This window comes from Amia ocellicauda, chromosome 6 (assembly GCF_036373705.1).
Source record: "Amia ocellicauda isolate fAmiCal2 chromosome 6, fAmiCal2.hap1, whole genome shotgun sequence".
NCBI classification, from domain to species: domain Eukaryota; kingdom Metazoa; phylum Chordata; class Actinopteri; order Amiiformes; family Amiidae; genus Amia; species Amia ocellicauda.
Window position 1 is genome coordinate 46,424,855 of NC_089855.1, and position 21,917 is coordinate 46,446,771.

The following is a 21,917-nucleotide window of genomic DNA, read 5'->3' on the forward strand; positions in this document are numbered from 1 at the left end:
CGTGCAGGGTGCATTGGAGACCCTGAAGACCCCCGAGACTTGGGTGCAGGAGGAGGAGGCAGCCGCTGCCCGTTCAGTGGAAGCCTTCCTCAGAACCCCCAGGAACAGGCTGGCTGCTGGTGGATGCCGTGGTTGACATGGTCCTGGAGGGGTTCAACTCTGCCCTGGACGAGGAGGGCCTGCTGAGCCCCACTCTGCCGGATGACCGAGGTGGGGGCAGGAGCTCTTACACTTCAGACACCCTCAGCGTCATCCTGCAGAAGGTGGAGCTGGTGGTCGAGAGCACAGGGAGCCATTCTGCCACTGCGCTGGACATCAGCCCGGAAGAGAGGGAGGCTGCCACTGCCGTCTTCCAGAGCATCAGGAGGCAGATGGAGGGGGGCGATGACACCTCCGAGACCAGGGAGGCTTTTCTTTGCAAGAAAATCATCACCTCTGACCTGGCCCTGCTGACCGACACTGAGGTTGGGGAGAGCGTGCCCCTGTCCACCCCACAACCAGCCCAGCAGCTGCCTCCTGCCCAAGCAAACGCCTGTGCACTGGACTGCCTGTGGGAGTGGGTCATGCAGCTCGGCCGGCTGCATCGCGGTCACTGTGCCCTCCCGCTTTATTGATTCTTGTTAGAGCGAACATAACATGTGAGGTCAATCACTGGGGGTGTGGCTAGGGCTGTAGTACATCCTACCACTACATCTCCCCTTCTGGTAAAAGAAATACATTTTTGTTTGGCCCTTGACAATGCCTTGATGTCCGTGATGGAGTCGGTCAAGAATCGTTGATCAAAAAGAAGGAGGTATCACCAGTCTGCTCCTTTCAGAAGAAGGCCATCTAGGACAGAGAGTGTGTGTCTCTCAAGCCAAAAAGGTCTCAGTTCATCTGTCCCTTTCATATTTGGAGGCCAAACCATGCTCACAGAATGTCATGACTTGCTTGCAGATAGGGTCATCTAGCAGATTCTCATGGATTTGATCCAGTCTGCTTTGTGAAGCAGGAAGTTTAGTACTGATGTGGGCAAGATAAATATTGGTATCTTCCATGAGAGCTGAGCCAGCATTGCTAACATAATTTTGACATGGCATCCTGGACAGTGTATCTGGAGTTCTTTGCCTGGTATTTCATAAGACACATGCGGAATCTCTGTAACCTTGGTGGTAGGTCATCCTGGCTTTTGGAACTCAGCAAACTCACCAGTGGCTTGTGCTCTGTCTCAAGCAGGAAATGTGCTCCTATGAGGTAACAACTAAATCATTCACATGCCTAAACAAGCACTAGGGTTTCCTTCTTGAGCATAGCGTTGTTGTGTGGGCGTCAGTGCTCTTGAAGCATATGCTAACGGTTTCCACTGTGCATTGTTGTTTTGCAGGAGAACGCCCCCTAGGCCGAAGGACGAGGCATCAGCTGCAACCTTGATATCCTTGTTAGGATCAAAAAATGCTAAAATGGGTGTTGACACAAGCTCAGCTTTTAGTAATGAGAATGCATTTTGCTGTACTGCATCCCAAGACCACAGATTTCTTTGAGAGAGAAGCTCACACAGGGGTTTAGTTTTCTCTGCCAAGTCAGGAATGAATTTCCCCAGTTGATTAACCATTCCAAGGAAGCTGCGCACTTCTGAAACATTTGTAGGTTTCTGCATGTTCTGAATGGCTGACAACTTGCCCGGGTCTGGCTGTATTCCTCGTGAGGATAACTTGTGGCCGAGGAATCTAATTTCAGTCTTGCCAAACTCACACTTTTTCTGATTTAGCGTGATTCCAGAACTCTGCAGTTTTGTCAAGGCAGCTTCTACTCGTTGGTCATGCTCCTCGCTGGTGTGTCCAAAGATAAGGATGTCATCCATGTGGCAAATGATGCCTTCCAAGCCTTCCAAAATTTGACACATTCTCTTTTGAAAATGTTCTCCTGACGCACTGATTCATTTAATTTGGTGAAGTCCACACAAATTCGCACTGTGTTGTCTGATTAGGAACAGTAACTATTCCAGCACACCTGGTCACAGCTCCAGTGGCTGTGACTGCCGTGCGTCCCTCCGTCTCCCCCGGAGCCCTCTGAGGGCATGTCGTCGCTGCTGGACACCTCCACTTATCCCACACCATGCCCGGACCACAGACCTTGTTGTACAAATCTTTTTCCAGGACATTTCAGCCATTTTCCAAGACATTGCTGCCATGCCTACCTACTATGTCCTAATATGTACTTTAAATAAATGAATTACAATTTAACAATGTTAGTAGTTGTTTAACTTTAATGATTTATCTTAATAATCAGAAATTGTATTTCCAAAGCAAACAAATGAGTATTGATTGAATACTTAACAGCATTACAGTGACCTTGCGTGCTTTTGATCACAATTTAGCCATAACTTTGTATATCAGTACCAGTCTGACAACAGGTATACAGTGTTTTAAAGATAGTTTGAGTGCCTCATTTTCAGTTCACTTGAGCCCTTACAGTAGTTGTTTACATTAACACCACTGAGACTTTTATACCTTACATATACAAACACATATTATTCCAGTATTTGGTTTATTAAACAGTTCTAAACAGGAATGCATGGGTAAAATTGGCTGTTACTATGACACAGTAAGGTACTGCAAATGCATTGTGACCGCACACACTTCATGTACATAGAACAGTTTATTTTGTATTTGCTGTATAGTGAGAATTCTTTTTAGCTTCTGTACTTTGACATTATTGAATTCTTAAGTGAAGTGCATGGCACCAGTAGTGAAAATCTAGTTACATGTTTGCAGACAGTTTTAGATAATCTCACGTATCAAGCTCTTTTACATGTCATTTCTTCATGGGCCTTGTATAAGTGAGAATGTACACCGATCAGTCATAACATCATGACCACCTACCTAATGTCACCAAAACAGCCCTGACCCGTTGTGGCATGGACTCTACTAGACCTTTGAAGGTGTGCTGTTGTATCTGGCACCAAGACGTTAGCAGCAGATCCTTTAAGTCCTGTAAGTTGTGAGGTGGGGCCTCCATGAATCGGACTTGTTTGTCCAGCATATCCCACAAATGCTCGATTGGATTGAGATCTGGGGAATTTGGAGGCCAAGTCAACACCTTGAAGTCGTGATTCATCAGACCAGGCCAGCTTCTTCCATTGCTCCGTGGTCCAGTTCTGATGCTCACGTGTCCATTGTAGGCGCTTTCGGCAGTGGACAGGGGTCAGCATGGGCACCCTGACTGGTCTGCGGCTACGATCCAACAGACGAGCTACTGCAGCTCAAATTGATGAAAAAGTGAATGCTGGTTCTAACAGAAAGGTTTCAGAACACACAGTGCATTGCAGTTTGTTGCGTATGGGGCTGCGTAGACACAGACGAGTCAGTATGCCCATGCTGATCCCTGTCCACTGCCGAAAGCGCCTACAATGGACACGTGAGCATCAGAACTGGACCACGGAGCAATGGAAGAAGGTGGCCTGGTCTGATGAATCACGACTTCAAGGTGTTGACTTGGCCTCCAAATTCCCCTGATCTCAATCCAATCGAGCATCTGTGGGATGTGCTGGACAAACAAGTCTGATCCATGGAGGCCCCACCTCTCAACTTACAGGACTTAAAGGATCTGCTGCTAACGTCTTGATGCCAGATACCCCAGCACACCTTCAGAGGTCTAGTAGAGTCCATGCCTGTAGGCTTTCAGGGTAATGTAAGTAGATGGATTATGAACTGGTTGATGAATACGAAACAGAGGGTGTCGATTAAAGGAGTCGCTTCTAACTGGAGTGAGGTTGTTAGTGGAGTTCCACAGGGATCAGTATTAGGACCTGTGCTTTTTGTAATCTATGTTAATGATCTGGACTCTGGGATAGTTAGCAAACTTGTCAAATTTGCAGATGATACAAAAATATGTGGGCCAGCATATACAATCTCGGCAGCACAGGTTATTCAAAGGGACTTAGGACAAAATACTCAGTTGTGGGCAACAACACTTCAAGAAAGATATCGCTGCTCTGCAGGCAGCTCAGAGGAGAGCAACCAGACTTATTCCAGGTCTGAAGGTAAAGTCCTACTCAGAGAGACTGAAGGAACTGAAGCTTTTCACCCTGAAACAGAGGAGACTGCATGGGGACTTGATCCAAATCTTCAAAATCAAGAAAGGCTTCGACCACATCAAACCAGAGGAGCTTTTCCAGGTCAGCAGGGACACACGCACCCGGGGACACAAATGGAAATTGGGCTTCAAGGCATTCAAAACAGGAGATACTTCTTCACACAGAAAGTTGTCACAATCTGGAATAAACTCCCCAGCGATGTGGTTGAAGATATGGGAACATTTAAAAATAGACTGGATAGGATCCTTGGATCACTCTGTTATTAATGGACACCAAACAAGCACGATGGGTCGAATGGCCTCCTCTCGTTTGCAAACTTTCTTATGTTCTTAAATTTGTGATAGACTCACTAATGTGTTTGACCCTTGACACAAACTCACCTATGTCATTGAGACAATCCATGATTTTAATTGCCTCCTTACGAAAATGTTCTGCCGTTTCAGTTTTACACCCTTCATAAAGCTCTTTGGAATTTTTCACAATAGATAAAATTTCCACAATAATATTGATGGCCGCAAACACAAATCCAACAATCTGCAATGCCCTGGACAAGGCTTTGGCACTTAACCCTAAAATGTCATCCACAATACTTGTAATGTTAAATGCAGCACTGAAACCAAGTTTGGAAGATTGATTGAGAAAGTCAGGTAAACCTTGTTCCTTAAAGTTAAGAAATATGTCACAGATGTACTGGATGCATTTGTGTAGCTCCAGAACATCAGCTTTCATTTTCTCTGCAGTGTCATTTAATTCTTTCTCATACGTTTTATTTTTGACTGCACTGCCAATGCTAGACGCGACATTGGTGGCAACTCCTACGCCTGCTCTGACCCCAATCAGAGTCATTGAGGTCCCAAAAGTGACAGGAATCAGGGCCAATCCTACGATAGTAAGGACCGAACCTGCTATAGCCGCAGCACTACCTGTTACACTGCCTATTGCAGTACCCTTCTGAGTGAAGTCAATGCCATCAGCAATTTCATTAAGGGCCTTCACAAATCTCTCGATGTTCCCTTTTCTTGTTGAGTATTCCACTTCCAGGGTTTGTATCACTTTCTGTTGAGAAAAGGGTCACTTTAGAGCATATTACCTTCATTGTTATGAGTTGCAAGATCTGTATGTTCTTAATATGTATTATTTTATGCAGGTACCCCAGTTAGCCACATCAATTACAGATAAACTAATAATGATTCAACAATGATGATGATTATTTTTGCTCACTCAGTAATCACATGTTCAAAGGCTGAGACAACTGTTGTTACATTTTTTTGTCATCAGAGATACAGCACTTTACCATAAAGGTGAAATTGATCTTTAACAAACAAAATATGTACACAGTCACAGTCTAAAGTGGTTATTTTTGAAGTTTTTTGCATTTTTTAAGGACTTTTAATAAAAACATATATTTGACAAATAATTACCTGAATAGAATGTTCTTCAAACAAAGACTGGTGTGCAGGTCCCATATCTGAAATTGCAAATATTAAATTATAATCCTCCATGCAGTAAAATGTTATTTAACCATAAGCTGCATATTTTCTAGTCTACATTAACAGCTTTGTACAGGATGTTAATAGGATTTTAACGAACAGTATCAGAAAACATAAAGTATAGAAATGTCCCTACAATAAAAAAAAACACACTATCTAAATTCAGAAGATTTAGATAATAACATTTTGTTATTGTAGTAGTAGCATTATTATTATTATTATTATTATTATTAGTAGTAGTAGTAGTAGTAGTATTATTATCAATAATAATAATAATAATAATAATAATAATAATAATAATAATAAACATTCAGATTTAAAACTGCAGGGTGCAGTTTTCAGTTTTAACTGAACTTATTTATAATAGTCAGTATTAATATTGATCATCAATCACTGGACCGTGTATTATCATTACAGTGGAAGTCATTGTTTACCTGGAAGGCAGAAGTATTCATCCTTCAGTAGCTTGGTTTTCTCCAGTAATTCTGAATATGCTTGAATGCCTCTGCAATCCTCAAGTCCATACTTTTTAATCAACCTCTGGAATTCTGTCCTGCACTTCTCTTCAGATTTGTTAGTATTTTTAAGAAACTCGGCACTCTTTATGTCTCCCAGTTTTTTCTGAAGAGAAAATATTAATAAACAAGTGATGTTAAGTATGCAGAATTTCTTCGATTGGTCATTAATGTTGAGTCTCTTCAGCTCCCTTGGCCCTCTGATCCTGCCCCGCCACGCTCCAGGTTCGAGAGAGGCACGCTCAGCGGCCCACACAGGCCCTCCCGCTGCTGCTTGACCTCTTCAAAGAGCTGAGGGCTACATGGGATCATCCGGCAACAGCCCCCACCCTAGCCAGGAGAGGGGAGGCTTATGCCAGGAGCCAGGGCACGGCAGAAGAGGGCTTGGTGGATTTTCCCTGTGTAAATTCCACCATAGCCGCGCACTTCTCCTTACCTCTGCTGTCCGTGGAGCCACGCGACCTGGCCTGCCCCAACAGGCAGTGTTGCATCACGGAGGCTGGAGCCCAAGCGGCTTGCCTCCAAAATATGGAAAGCCTGCTGGCCTTTTACTTGGCTCAGCTGGCGGAGCCCTCGGAGCAACATGGCACATCACCCATCCTGCCCCTATCTCGGAAATAGTGGCGGCGGCGGATCAGCTGGTCACGGTGATGCGCCAGGCGGAAAGGGCGACAGGGCGATCCTTGGCAGCCATTGTGGCGGCGCTCCGCCAGCTTTGGTTGTCCGAGGCACGGCAGGTCCCTGAGGTGGACAGGATTTGCCACATGGACGCCCCTATCTCGCCGGGCTTTACTTTTGGCCCCTCTGTGGAGGAGATGCTCTCGCGCACCCTCCAGGAGAGGGAGCAGTTCCTGCAGCTGGCCCGAGTGTACCCAGTGGCACCTCAGGTTCAGCAACGTAGGCCGTCTACGGCAGCTCGCCGGCGGGGGGGGCCCCCGACCGTGGCTCCCAGGCCAGAGCCCAAGACTCTTGGGTGCTCCAAATTATATCAGTTGGCTACTCCCTGCAATTTCAGACACGTCCACCCCCCTCGGACCGCGCCACAATTCCGTTGCCATGCTCGCCACGCTGGCGCCAGAGAGAGTTGCCTCAATACACACGTGTCTCTCCCTCTTCCAACTGAGAGCTCGTGTCAGGGTGTCCCTTTGCCAGAGGCTGCTGGGCCTCCTAGCGGCTGCATCACAGACCCTCCCCCTCGGCCTCCTCCAGTTGAGGCCGTTGCAGTGGTGGTTCAGGTCTCTCAGGATGCACCCTCGCCGCGATCGAGCACGCCGAGTCACAGTCAATTTGACCCTCGATGTGCTCCTGGGGCCAGTTTACCACCGAGCAGTCATGATGACAGATGCCTCTAAGCAGGGTTGGGGAGTCAGGTGGACGGAGCCCACTCCATCTCAACATCCTGGAGTTACAAGCAGTACTCCTTGGACTGTCTCGTTTCCTGCCAGTCCTGCAGGACAGACATGTGCTGGTCTGGATGGACAACACAGTGGTGGTTGCCTATATCAACAGGCAAGGAGGTCTCCGGTCGCGCAGACTGTACTACAGTGGGGGAAAAAAGTATTTGATCCCCTGCTGATTTTGTACGTTTGCCCACTGACAAAGAAATGATCAGTCTATAATTTTAATGGTAGGTGTATTTTAACAGTGAGAGACAGAATAACAACAAAAAAATCCAGAAAAACGCATTTCAAAAAAGTTATAAATTGATTTGCATATTAATGAGGGAAATAAGTATTTGACCCCTTCGACTTAGTACTTGGTGGCAAAAACCCTTGTTGGCAATCACAGAGGTCAGACGTTTCTTGTAGTTGGCCACCAAGTTTGCACACATCTCAGGACGGATTTTGTCCCACTCCTCTTTGCAGATCCTCTCCAAGTCATTAAGGTTTCGAGGCTGACGTTTGGCAACTCGAACCTTCAGCTCCCTCCACAGATTTTCTATGGGATTAAGGTCTGGAGACTGGCTAGGCCACTCCAGGACCTTAATGTGCTTCTTCTTGAGCCACTCCTTTGTTGCCTTGGCTGTGTGTTTTGGGTCATTGTCATGCTGGAATACCCATCTACGACCCATTTTCAATGCCCTGGCTGAGGGAAGGAGGTTCTCACCCAAGATTTGACGGTACATGGCCCCGTCCATCGTCCCTTTGATGCGGTGCAGTTGTCCTGTCCCCTTAGCAGAAAAACACCCCCAAAGCATAATGTTTCCACCTCCATGTTTGACGGTGGGGATGGTGTTCTTGGGGTCATTCCTCCTCCTCCAAACACGGCGAGTTGAGTTGATGCCAAAGAGCTCGATTTTGGTCTCATCTGACCACAACACTTTCACCCAGTTCTCCTCTCATTCATTCAGATGTTCATTGGCAAACTTCAGACGGGTCTGTACATGTGCTTTCTTGAGCAGGGGGACCTTGCGGGCGCTGCAGGATTTCAGTCCTTCACGGCGTAGTGTGTTACCAATTGTTTTCTTGGTGACTATGGTCCCAGCTGCCTTGAGATCATTAACAAGATCCTCCCGTGTAGTTCTGGGCTGATTCCTCACCGTTCTCATGATCATTGAAACTCCACGAGGTGAGATCTTGCATGGAGCCCCAGACCGAGGGAGAGTTATTTTGTGTTTCTTCCATTTGCGAATAATCGCACCAACTGCTGTCACCTTCTCACCAAGCTGCTTGGCGATGGTCTTGTAACCCATTCCAGCCTTGTGTAGGTCTACAATCTTGTCCCTGACATCCTTGGACAGCTCTTTGGTCTTGGCCATGGTGGAGAGTTTGGAATCTGAAAGACACCTGGGAGCCAGAAATCTTGCTGCTTGATAGGGGATCAAATACTTATTTCAGTCATTAATATGCAAATCAATTTATAACTTTTTTGAATTGCGTTTTTCTGGATTTTTTTGTTGTTATTCTGTCTCTCACTGTTAAAATACACCTACCATTAAAATTATAGACTGATCATTTCATTGTCATTGGGCAAACATACAAAATCAGCAGGGGATCAAATACTTTTTTCCCTCACTGTATAGTCTGGTCCTTGAGCTGTTTTTTTTTTTTTTTGCCATCGACTCTTCCTTCTGCCCCATCTCTGAAAGCATAAAACCGCAAGAACATGTGGTTTGGTCCTTCTTCCTTCTTTGGTGTTCTGTAATACAATTCTATTAATAGTTACGGGAACCAAGACATGCATCACCTCCTGGTGCTGAGAATTTCACTTTTCAAGGCAAGATATTTAGGACAGTAAAGAGCATTAAATGTCTACGACTGGTAATCCAAATAGAGATATACTGAACAAAAATAGAAATATGCAACAATTCCTCCAAGATTGCAGACATCTGCAAGCTCTTCAACAGTCCCCCCTCCTCTCCCATCAAACCCCAACCTCCCACCAACCAAGCTTCCTTTTCTTCATTCTTACCTCTCTCAGACTCTGAAATTTCCTCTCTCCTCCTACGTCACAAACCCACAACATGCGACCTGGACCCTCTCCCTTCTCGTCTCTTCCAAGCAACCGCTCCTGATCTTCTCCCTTTCATCTCCTCCCTCCTCAACTCCTCACTCCTCTCTGGCTGTTTCCCCTCTGCATTTAAACAAGCTGCTGTCATCCCACTCCTCAAGAAACCAACCCTTGACGCCACCTCTCCTCAGAACTATCACCCCGTCTCCCTACTTCCCTTCCTCTCAAAGAGGTGCTGTCCACCGTCGGCTCTCTGCATTTCTTTCCCATCACTCACTTTTTCATCTTCTGCAATCTGGCTTCCTCAGCTGTGCTTGGGTGGCCTCTGTGGAGGAAAATAGAAATCATTTTGTGCTTCTGTGCTTTGTGTGCTGTGGCCCTGGAAGTTTCTGGCAAGTAACTATTAATTTGCCTGCATTCTTTCCAATGAATTATGAGAACTTATTATTTTCTAACGTCTCAGTTACTCCTTTTTAGTTTATCAGCAACTTACATTATCTACTTGTTTCTTATTAAAGTTGAATTCTTTCAAACCTATCTTTGTTATCGGCAAATGACCTTCTAGATGTAGCTGGCAATTTAGAGGATAATAATTATTATTCATGAGTAATAATATTGATGAGATGGGTAGGCTTATTTTAGAACGCCAATGAAATTACTATCATAGTTATCAGACACTGCTTTTAAAATGTCAAACCCCTTGAAGGCATCTTATTTCCATAACACCTCCCTCTCCTCAGTCCTCATCCTCCTCGATCTCTCTGCAGCATTTGACACCAAGACATTGACCCTCACCTACCGCTGTGTCGACCAGACTGCGCCGAGTTACCTGCAGACCCTTGTCTCTCCATACATCCCCTCCAGACCGCTGCGGTTTTCCGGTGCCAGAAGACTAAGCCCGTGTGTCACCAAAGCGTTTTTTCCTGAGGTCGGCGTCTTTTCTCAGCTGTTTGCAATGGGAGCCGCGTTTTTAAAGCGCCGGCAGCGGAACGTGGCGATGCGCGTCTTTTTCTGGTTGTCCGACACCTAGTTGGTGTCGCTAACAAATACTGACTGTACAATGTCGGCACAAGCGCGTAGGGAGAGAGAGAGAGAGGGAGAGAGAGAGAGAGAGAGAGGGAGAGAGAGAGGGAGAGAGAGAGGGAGAGGGAGAGAGAGAGGGAGAGGGAGAGGGAGAGGGCGGGCGGTGTGGTGTTTGTCCCGCCCCTCCTCCGCTGTGATTGGACGGCTGGGTAAAAGGTGACAGTGACGAGCGCAGCGTTTTACACGAAGCCGAACATTTTTCAACTCCAACAACCAGAAAAAGACGCGCAGCGCCGCGTCCCGCTGCCAAAATTAAGATGAAGATGATTATGAACATGAAGATGATTATGAACATGAAGATGATTATGAAGATGAACATTAAGAGGATTATGGAGATGATTATGAGCACTGGATAGGACAATAAGAGCACTGGCTGCTGCCCACTAGCTCTGATTGACAGAGTTCAATGTTTTGTCACATTGAAAAAAAAAACAAATACAAGAGACGCTATGAAATGTAGAAGCGAACTGAGGAATGCAAATAGCAGAGACAAACGGGAAATTGTTGAAACTAATTAATGTATAAATACATGTTGAAATAAATAAACACATAAATAGATATATACCTAAAAAACATAATCCAAACATCATAATTTGCACCCCAAAAATACCAGTGATGGTGATGAAGATGAAGATGCAGACTGTCCGCTTTTACAATGTTGCCATTGAAAGTTGTCGGACGTCAGACGCAGAGCGATGGTGGACAGACGTGTTTCAATGGAAGTTAAAACTTAATAGTTTCCATATTGTATTTTGTTTGATTTTATTCGGGAAAAGTTACAGAGACACATCTACTCGCTCACACGGTATCTATAGATGAAGGGAGGTGTTAGATTAAGACTATCCAAACTGAAATTTTAAATAAATACACAGAGAAAATAAATACACGATTAAACAAATACATGGACATTTAGGCCTATCTATTGATGTATTCATCTATGTATTTGTTTATTTATTTCAATATGTATTTATACATTCATTAGTTTGAACATGTATATATTTATTTCCCGTTTGTCTCTTTGCTATTTACATTTCTCTTTGCTTCTACATTTCGTAGCGTCTCTTGTGTTTCTTTTTTTTTTCAGTGTTACAAAACATTGAACTCTGTCAGTCAGAGCCGGTGGGTGGTGCCAGTGCACTTATTGTCCTATCCAGTGCTCATAATCATCTTCATGTTCACGTTCATAATCCTCTTCATGTTCGTCTTCATAATCATCTTCATAATCTTGTTAATAATCATCTTCATGTTCATCTTCATGTTCATAATCATCTTCATGTTCATAATCACGTTCATCTTAATTTTGGCACTGATCACCCTCCATAGAGGGATGGATGGATACATGCCCCCTTAACTCTTAACTTTGACTTAACATCTTAACGTCTGCACTTATCAGCTTTTACAATCTAGGATGGAAGACCTTATATATTGCTTACTGTATATCTTGTATACACTTGTGTAAAGACTGAAAATACATTGTAAAATGTATTATTGCACTGTATTATTGCATGTCACCCTGGACAAGGGTTTCTGCAAATAAATAATAACAAGAACAGGCTTAACCCCTCCCCCTTTGCACAATGCTTTGACTGGGTTAACTGGGTTAGTCGGCTAAGTTTCAGGATAAGCTTGTTATTTTCCCGTCTCCGAAGTGAGCTTAAAGTTCAGCCAGCTATGTTACCAGAGCAACATGTACAGCATCTCAGATCTGGTTAACTAGAAGTAATAAACCAATACTCTTCTGCACACCGTTCTCCAGGCTTGCCTCCTGCCTACCTAACACAGGAAGTCGGGCACTGCTTTTATGGAGGAGGGGAGACAGTCACGTAGGAAACAGTGGGTCAGCTTTTCCGCCAGTCATTTCCTCCACCAGCATCCGGGGGAAGTGCAGGGAAGTTCAAGGCAGTGCCTGACCACTTCACCCATCATGGCGTCAGAGTATGTATACAGTGCAATACAGTATAGAAAGTCTACATCCCCCTTGAACTTTTCTCACATTTTGTTGTCGTGCATTTAAATGAGGATTTTACCCTCCAAACTTGGTCAAAATTGGATATGTCTCCACCCACCCTGAGTTAATGTCACCAATTTAGTTGCTGCACTTGACTGGCCATACTCGTTTCCCGCACCAAGATCCTAGAACACCACAACAGGCAAGGTAAATGTTAACAATGTTTATTAATATAATAATCAATAGAAGCAGGGCATGAAGTCTGCGAAACAGAAAAGTGTGCAACATTTACAATATATGAAACCCAAAATCACCTTTAATTAAAATGGGGCCATAAAAAAAGCTAAAACCCTAACCTAATGATAAAGAAAATACATATAATGAAAAGAAAATCCAAATGCTAGTGAAAATGAATAAGATAAATGTCTATGCTCGACACTATACTTTAAAGTGTAGTGTGCTAGTAATTATTTTTTATTTGTTATCACAGGTGGAGGGAGCCAGATACAAAACCACAGTAAGTGTTTGTCTTAGTATTGTAATAATGCTTTGCTTTATCTGTAATAAACTGTAACACAGGAATATAAAGTGCAACAATTTGTCTCTTCTCTTTCTCAGCTGCTGTTACAGAAGCCCCCGTCAGGTGAGTGGTGATGTTCTCTAGGATAAGGTGCAACAATGTAATAGAGTATTAATCTCCTTGTTGAAAAGTAATATGGATTGTAAATAGACTTTAGTCCATCAGTTTGCTCTAAAAACAGTATTGCCTGTCTAAGCTGCTTTCAAACAATAACAACTGATTAATGTCTGTTTTCTTGTATTGAAAGGAGTTAAAGAAGTGGTGTTCTTTCACCTGTATGTAAGTTCTTGCATTATTTTTAGATTACATTAAAAAAAGCCCCAAAAGTGGACATTGAGAGTACACGTGTGGATCTCAATTTAAATAGATTTTCCAGGCCATTGCACAGATGATATGTACCCCGAATTTGAAATGAAATCCTTTCAATGCTCATTGTTTCAGACATTTTCTATTTGTTTTTCAGAGGTGTTTAAAGTATTGCACAGAAATGTTTCTGTTTCACAATAAAGTTCTGCTCTGCTTGTGTTCTACTCTCTTCCTTAAAATGCATTCTGAGGGTTTCTTTCTGTTTTTTAAACTGCTGCTTCATCTTTGTTTCTTCTTCCTCCTTCTGTCTAATTGTGTCAGTATCTTTCTGATCTCTGTTTAGTGAGTTGTGCAATTTTAGATAATTAATGGTCTCATTGATCTCTTCAAGTTTTGCTAGGAAAGATGCCTTTATTTCTTCCTCCTGTCTCTGTATCTCCTGCCTTTTTTCCTTCAGTATCCTCTCCTGCTCTTCTCTGATGGCTGCTTCTGCCTCCTGGTACATCTCACTGGTGTAGCAGCCTCCTCCGTTCTCTGCCACCATCCTGTCTATCTTCTGCAGCAGCTCAGTGACCTGAGCGCAGTTACCTGTGTCATTGTTGTTGAAGACATGATACCTGTGGCCACAGTCACTGAGGAGCTTCTGGAGTCCCCTATCCCCTTCCTGAATGCACTCTTCTATCATCGCCCTTCTAAGATTGTCTCCGTGGGTAAACAGGACTAAGCTGTACCTCCCAGCTCTCTCACCAAAGGTCTGTTTGATGAACTCCACTGTGTCCCTCTCCTCTCCGGTGAAGCGTCCCACCTGTAACACCAGGAGGAACACATGGGGCCCCGGGGCCGACAGGGAAACACACCTCCCAATCTCTCTCTGAACCTCCTCATTAGACCATGTTGTGTCAAACAGTCCTGGAGTGTCGACCACAGCTATGGGTCTCCCAGCCACCTCTCCTCTTTCCTTCCTGCAGGTCTTTGTTATGGATGCTGTACTGACTTTAGACACAAACTCCTCTCTGCCCAGGAGGGTGTTTCCTGAGGCGCTCTTCCCAGAGCCAGTCTTCCCAACCAGCACCATCCTCAGAGGATCTGGAAAATAAAAACTTTTGTGAAGTAAAATGTATATGGCTCTGTAATCACTTTAGAGGGGAAGCACAAATGTTTTCTGTATAAACAAAAGAAAATTTAAATGTTATAAGATATTAATGATAAATAGAGGAAATTAAAATGAAAGGTTGCAAATGCAATCATGGTTATCTGATAAAGTGGATACTACCCAAAGGGGATGGGCTATTGCTTGTTACCATGGGAACTAATTAACATATTGTTTCGCAAAGCTGCCCATAGGTCGCTCCACATTGTCACTCAGGCAGACCCTCCCTCTGCCTGCTATAACTAGTAAAATGCAAAGTGCCAGACCTCTAAGGCTCACATGCAAGCTAGCAGTCTTTTGGTAATATTCTCCCTCCCAGATAACCATGGTTGCATTCACAATCAATTTTTGTCTTTCGAGTCGAAGATACTACCCAAAGGGGGGTGGGGAATGGTATATTAAAGCTGTCGCAAGGAAGACCACCGGTGTACAGGTAAGTAAGCCAGCCTCGAGGCCACAGCCTGCTAGGGGATAAAGCCTCAACTTAAAGACCATAAAATTGTGATATAGAGGGGGCAGTGAACCAACAGGGACCCACACATTGACAATCAAAATAAACCAGGAGAGGGGCAACAGGGCTAAGTGAAAATGGGATAAGAATAAGAGTAACACACTGAATGAAGGGCTGGGGCAACAGGCACCTTTCATCAATTGCTACAGGAGTAGGGCACCAAGGCCTGCTCAACCAGAATACAATAAATATAGGAGCCAGGTCCTAACAAGCGCCTCCGCATCACCAGTCAATTTCACCAGGATCACGGCCACATGCTCTACTGGGAAAGAAAAACAATACTGATTGTGAGGCAGAGACCAGAGGTGTCTGGACATAACCAATCGGACTGTATGGCCCTTCTGAACAAAGGTCAGGGCTATAGTGGTATACATAAGCAACATCCAAGGCCAATAGGCACAGACAGAGGTGGGAGGCTAAGAAACTGCTGCTCAACCACCAACACAACAACAGAGTACAGGAGTAGGGATGCGGCAATCCGATATTTAGTATCGGAATCGGTCCAATACTGGCCAAAAACGCTGGATCGGATATCTCTTAAAAAAATTATAATAATCCGATCCGATCCATTAGCCTATAAATGCATTGAGCGACATGCCGTAAAGAGAGGTGTGTTGTGAGACGAGCAACACGTGTCAGATGAACATAGCTAGCTAGAACGTGAGTGAGACCTGTCTGCAGCGCTATCATCATGTCAGCCGTGTGGAGTTATTTTAAGCTCAAGGAAGAAAAAAGCAAAACAGCCGAGTACAATTTATGCAAAACAAGTGTTTCGAGGGGTGGCAGCAGCAATGGAAGTTTCAACACCACAAACTTGATTAAACACTTGCAGAAGCATCATCTCTGAAACAATTATCCCAAATAGGTACAACCAAGTGTGTGAATTTATTTCAAAATGCTTGGAAAACGTTGACATGATTAGTTTCACAACTGACATCTGGAGCTCAGATGTGTGTCCAATGTCATTACAACTGACTACAGTCTGACAGCACAGTGGAAAGACTCAGATTTTACTTTGCAAAAAGCAGTGCTGCATGCTAAGCAGTTTTGTGGCTCACACACTGGAGAGTCTCGCTACTGCAATGGAGGAGATGTTAAATGCATGGAAAATAGAAAAGAGGAAAGTCCATGTCATTTTAAGAGACAATGCCAGTAACATGATAAAAGCAATGGATCGACTTGGACTTGCGAGTTTGGGATGCTTCGCACATACTCTGCAGCTTACTGTGAATGAGGGACTGTTATCACAGTGTAGTCTAAGTGATGCACTGGCTATATGCTGAAAAATAGTGGGTCACTTTAAACACTCACCACTTGTGTATTCACACTTGGAGGACATTCAAGTTGAGTTTAATATGCCGCCAAAGTGCCTGCAACAAGATGTATGAACGAAGTGGAACAGCACATATTACATGATCGACAGCCTCATTGGGCCCTGTGTGCATATCCAGCAGAGTACGTACGACCTGCCAGTCACATTGACTGCCAAACAGTGGGGGATACTGGAAAAGACAGTTGCAGTTCTAGCCCCTTTCAAGGAGTTGACAAAGGATATACAGTGAGGGAAAAAGTATTTGATCCCCTGCTGATTTTGTACGTTTGCCCACTGACAAATAAATGATCAGTCTATAATTTTAATGGTAGGTGTATTTTAACAGTGAGAGACAGAATAACAACAAAAAAATCCAGAAAAACGCATTTCAAAAAAGTTATAAATTGATTTGCATATTAATGAGGGAAATAAGTATTTGACCCCTTCGACTTAGTACTTGGTGGCAAAACCCTTGTTGGCAATCACAGAGGTCAGACGTTTCTTGTAGTTGGCCACCAGGTTTGCACACATCTCAGGACGGATTTTGTCCCACTCCTCTTTGCAGATCCTCTCCAAGTCATTAAGGTTTCGAGGCTGACGTTTGGCAACTTGAACCTTCAGCTCCCTCCACAGATTTTCTATGGGATTAAGGTCTGGAGACTGGCTAGGCCACTCCAGGACCTTAATGTGCTTCTTCTTGAGCCACTCCTTTGTTGCCTTGGCTGTGTGTTTTGGGTCATTGTCATGCTGGAATACCCATCCACGACCCATTGTCAATGCCCTGGCTGAGGGAAGGAGGTTCTCACCCAAGATTTGACGGTACATGGCCCCGTCCATCGTCCCTTTGATGCAGTGCAGTTGTCCTGTCCCCTTAGCAGAAAAACACCCCCAAAGCATAATGTTTCCACCTCCATGTTTGACGGTGGGGATGGTGTTCTTGGGGTCATTCCTCCTCCTCCAAACACGGCGAGTTGAGTTGATGCCAAAGAGCTCGATTTTGGTCTCATCTGACCACAATGCTTTCACCCAGTTCTCCTCTGAATCATTCAGATGTTCATTGTTCATTCGGACAGGTCTGTAAATGTGCTTTCTTGAGCAGTGGGACCTTGCGGGCGCTGCAGGATTTCAGTCCTTCACGGCGTAGTGTGTTACCAATTGTTTTCTTGGTGACTATGGTCCTAGCTGCCTTGAGATCATTAACAAGATCCTCCCATGTAGTTCTGGGCTGATTCCTCACCGTTCTCATGATCATTGAAACTCCACGAGGTGAGATCTTGCATGGATCCCCAGACCGAGGGGGAGACTGACAGTTATTTTGTGTTTCATCCATTTGCGAATAATCACACCAACCATTGTCACCTTCTCACCAAGCTGCTTGGCGATGGTCTTGTAGCCCATTCCAGCCTTGTGTAGGTCTACAATCTTGTCCCTGACATCCTTGGACAGCTCTTTGGTCTTGGCCATGGTGAAGAGTTTGGAATCTGATTGATTGATTGCTTCTGTGGACAGGTGTCTTTTATACAGGTAACGAGCTGATATTAGGAGCACTCCTTTTAAGAGAGTGCTCCTAATCTCAGCTCGTTACCTGTATAAAAGACACCTGGGAGCCAGAAATCTTGCTGATTGATAGGGGATCAAATACTTATTTCACTCATTAACATGCAAATCAATTTATAACTTTATTGAATTGCGTTTTTCTGGATTTTTTTGTTGTTATTCTGTCTCTCACTGTTAAAATACACCTACCATTAAAATTATAGACTGATCATTTCTTTGTCAGTGGGCAAACGTACAAAATCAGCAGGGGATCAAATACTTTTTTCCCTCACTGTAAGCTCTTCATCTGCATCGGCATCTGATGTCATCCCCATTGAAGACTCTGTATAGGAAGTTGAAGAAAGTGTTTTGTGATAATTATATAATGTTTTATATTAATACTAGCATTAGAAGTAGCTTGTATACAGACTGAGCAGATTAGCTTTAGCAGGCTAAGCAAAAGGTCAACAAGGTTAATTTGTTAGAAACTCCTGTCAGTAATAAAAGATCACACAGTGCCGAAATAGCCTACAGCTGTTTTGTTGAAAATCAGTTTGTTACTTAATGTTTCTCCAGATAGGCAGGAATTGTTTCTGTTCATGAGCGATTGACACTAGGTAAATGACAACCGTGTTATTGCATCTTCCTAGTGCACATCAAAGACAGACATCTGCTTTTTGGATCCATCACCTCTTCACGGGAGGACAGATCGTAAACGGACCCGGACCTGTATCTTCTGATTGGATGAACGGCCATAAGATGTTACGTCATTTTCCTATAAAGCTGCACTCATGTTTGTAAACATTAAGTCCTCACTGAAGGATTTTTTCCTGACGTGGAGCTTCCAAGCCGGCTTGATTAAAGTTCTGTTTGCTTTATCTCGACGACTTCTCCACTTATTTCCGAGACGGTTCTACACCCATGCTCAGTGTCCTTATACGCATTCTCACTCGAGAAAATGAGGCTGACGAGGGAATCAAGACCATGAAAGGGATTCTTCTTGAGTCTCTGAACAGACGATTCAGAGACGTGGAATCTGAGCAATTATACTCTGTTGCAACGCTACTGGATCCAACATACAAGGACAGGTATGTGGAGTTTCTGTTAACTTTATTTGTGTGTGTGTGTGTGTGTGTGTGTGTGTGTGAGAGAGAGAGAGAGAGAGAGAGAGAGAGAGAGAGAGAGAGAGAGATTTACACTCAAATCCCAAACGGTCAGTCTCTGTCAGTCTGTGTGTGGAATTTTTACTTTTGCACCATCTAATGAAAGTGCTTCATATGAAACATCAGCCTTAAAGAATGGGATTAATCACTTAAGGTTAATTAAGGGTAGACTAATTTTAAATGTTAAATATTTGTATTTTTATTGTTCCAGGTACTTCACAGATGCAGAAACCTCAAGACATGCAAAGGATGTATTCTATGCAGAGGTCAAGAAGATGGAAGAAATGTTGAGCTGTAAAACATCCTCATCAGATTCAGCAGCCTCTGCGTCAGCAAAGAAAACTCTGCATGTTGACGCTGCAAGCAAGAGTAGACTTGCAAGTGTTTTTGAAGAAATCCTGGAAGAAAACACAGATGTGTCAACCACGTGCAAGTGCAGACCTACATTTGTAAGCCAATTATTCAGTGTTTGGACAATCCACTGCTGTACTGGAAAGTTAACCAACCTAGACTTCCCTCCCTGGCGGTCATGCAACTCAATTTCTCTGTGCACCTTCAACAAGTGTGGAGAGCGAGAGGCTCTTCAGCACAGCTTCCATTATTATTGATGAAAGGAGGAGCAGACTGACAGCTGAGAAGGCTGAAATGCTAATCTTCCTAAAGAAGAATCTGCCCTCATGTTAAGTGAACAAACTTAATTCACATAAGGACTGTAAACAAGATGAGCCAGTGGATAGCTAATGCTACAGTACTGTATTTATTTAGTTAAGGTCTACATTGCAACTTATTTTTGCCATGTCATATAGGCTACATTAAGTGTTGAGTTATATGCAGTATTTTACACTGGAATTATAATTTCTTCTTTATTCCAAATACTCAGATTTAAACTTTTGCACAAAGTGGCACTTTAAATTTTATTTTGAATGGTCAAATAATAAAAAATGCTGCTAAAAGTTTAAATAAATAGAAGTAGCAGTATTGCAACTGATTCATGTTGTGGGCTATGTATTTTTTCCTTTAGGACAGTTTGAACAATGTTTTTTAGATGGTTAGGTTAAGTAAAGGGCATCCAAACAAATGTATTATTGACAGCTTAGTTGTTTAAAAGAGGGGGAAAGATGGTATCGGATTAGTATCGATATCGGCAGATACTCAAGGTTGCAGTATTGTTATCAGTATCGGACATAAAAAACTGGTATCGAGCCGTCCCTAGACAGGAGCATGTGCCCTCCAGGCTACTGGGGCTCAGCTGAATCCAACACCAGATGCCCTATAGAGGGAACCAGGCCTATCCAGTCTGTAGAACTGAATTAAAGTGTGTGGCAAAGCCCAGCTTGCAGCTGCAGAAATATCAGTCATGGGGCACCTTGAAAAAGGGCCCAGGAGTAGAGTGAGTAGGGTGCACCACCAGGTTCTCATGCACTGGGATGCATGCAGGCTCATAGGCCATGGCAACAGCGTCAATAATCCAATGGGACAGACACTGATTGGACAGGGCCCATCCCAGTGTCTGTACACCATTAGACACAAACAACTGGTCTGTGTGATAGACCCCCCTAGTCCATGTGGCACTGCAACACATTAACAGGGCAAAACAAGTGCAACAGAGTGAAGTGGCTCAAAGGGGGCCTTGATTATTTTTACACTTCCTTTTACAAAAACTTAAGTTTTAATGTATGTCACATTAAACACTGCACAAAGTTCGTATTACTGTTTTTATTCCTTTGTCGGTAAGATTGTACTTTTCCCCACAGGAATCACTGGTAATTTTTTCCCAGGACTGGATGACTTAGTCAGGAAAATTAGGTTCAATCAATTGGTGCAAACCCATGCAGACACGGGGAGAACATGCAAACTCCACACAGACAGGCAAAGTAAAATGTATCTACATAAAATACAAATACATATTAAGAACAAATATCATCAGGCAGTGGAGGATTAAATACGATTATATTTCCAAATGTTTAATTTGAACAACATTTAAGTTACTCAATAAAACATTACAGCATCCAATCTACAGCTTATGATCCAAATGTGTGTATTATTAAACTAAAGTATAATACAGAATCAGAATCAGAATCACAAATGCTATTATGTAGCTGTTTATAGTTATATTATATTGGATTATAATCCAATATAATATAACTATACACAGCTACATACTAGCATTGATATGAGATCTCAATGAGATACAACAATGACAAACCCCAATTAAGCTCCTAAAAATATATACAGTGACATGTTTTCAGCCTGAATGATGGTTTATTCTGGACGTGGACAGATGCACAACATAGATTCAGGGACAAGACAAATATATATAAATCAATAGTTGATTCTGGCATAGGTATTCAAAATTAATATGTAGGCTAGTTGGCACACTGGACAAACAGTATATGGATTGTGGAACAACATTACATTTCTAAAATCAAGAAGATATAGGCCCTAGTTATGTGATCCTGGACAAACACAGTATGTAGATCCAGGAACAACACTGTTGGTGTCAAAGATGAAGACAGCTGGGTTTCACTATTTATTATTTTTGTATTTATTTCCAATCTTTCACTTTCTTTTATATTATACATATGGTTTTATGTATTGAATTATTCACTATGCTTGGTTTGTTTGTTAATTGCTTTAATCACGTAATTGCTTTATCTGCACGTGTGTTTTACTCATTTATTACCCAGCCAATCACTTGCCCTCCTTTGGGATATATCACGCACTTTCCCTGGAACCTTCAACCATGCCCCGACCCCCAGGTGGATAAACGCTGGTTGGCCCAGCAGAGAGTGGGCAGA

General features: G+C 43.4%; 1 protein-coding gene across 1 annotated transcript in view; it reads right to left on the reverse strand.

The window, feature by feature from the left end:
• Positions 1 to 12,769: 12,769 nt before the first annotated feature.
• LOC136751587 (GTPase IMAP family member 4) overlaps positions 12,770 to 21,917 on the reverse strand; it is a 41,878-nt gene continuing 32,730 nt past the window's right edge. Inside the window, exon 6 of the mRNA XM_066707313.1 lies at positions 12,770 to 14,533. Coding sequence (XP_066563410.1) covers positions 13,611 to 14,533 — 923 coding nt within the window. The 3' untranslated portion in view covers positions 12,770 to 13,610. The remainder of the gene's footprint in view (positions 14,534 to 21,917) is intronic.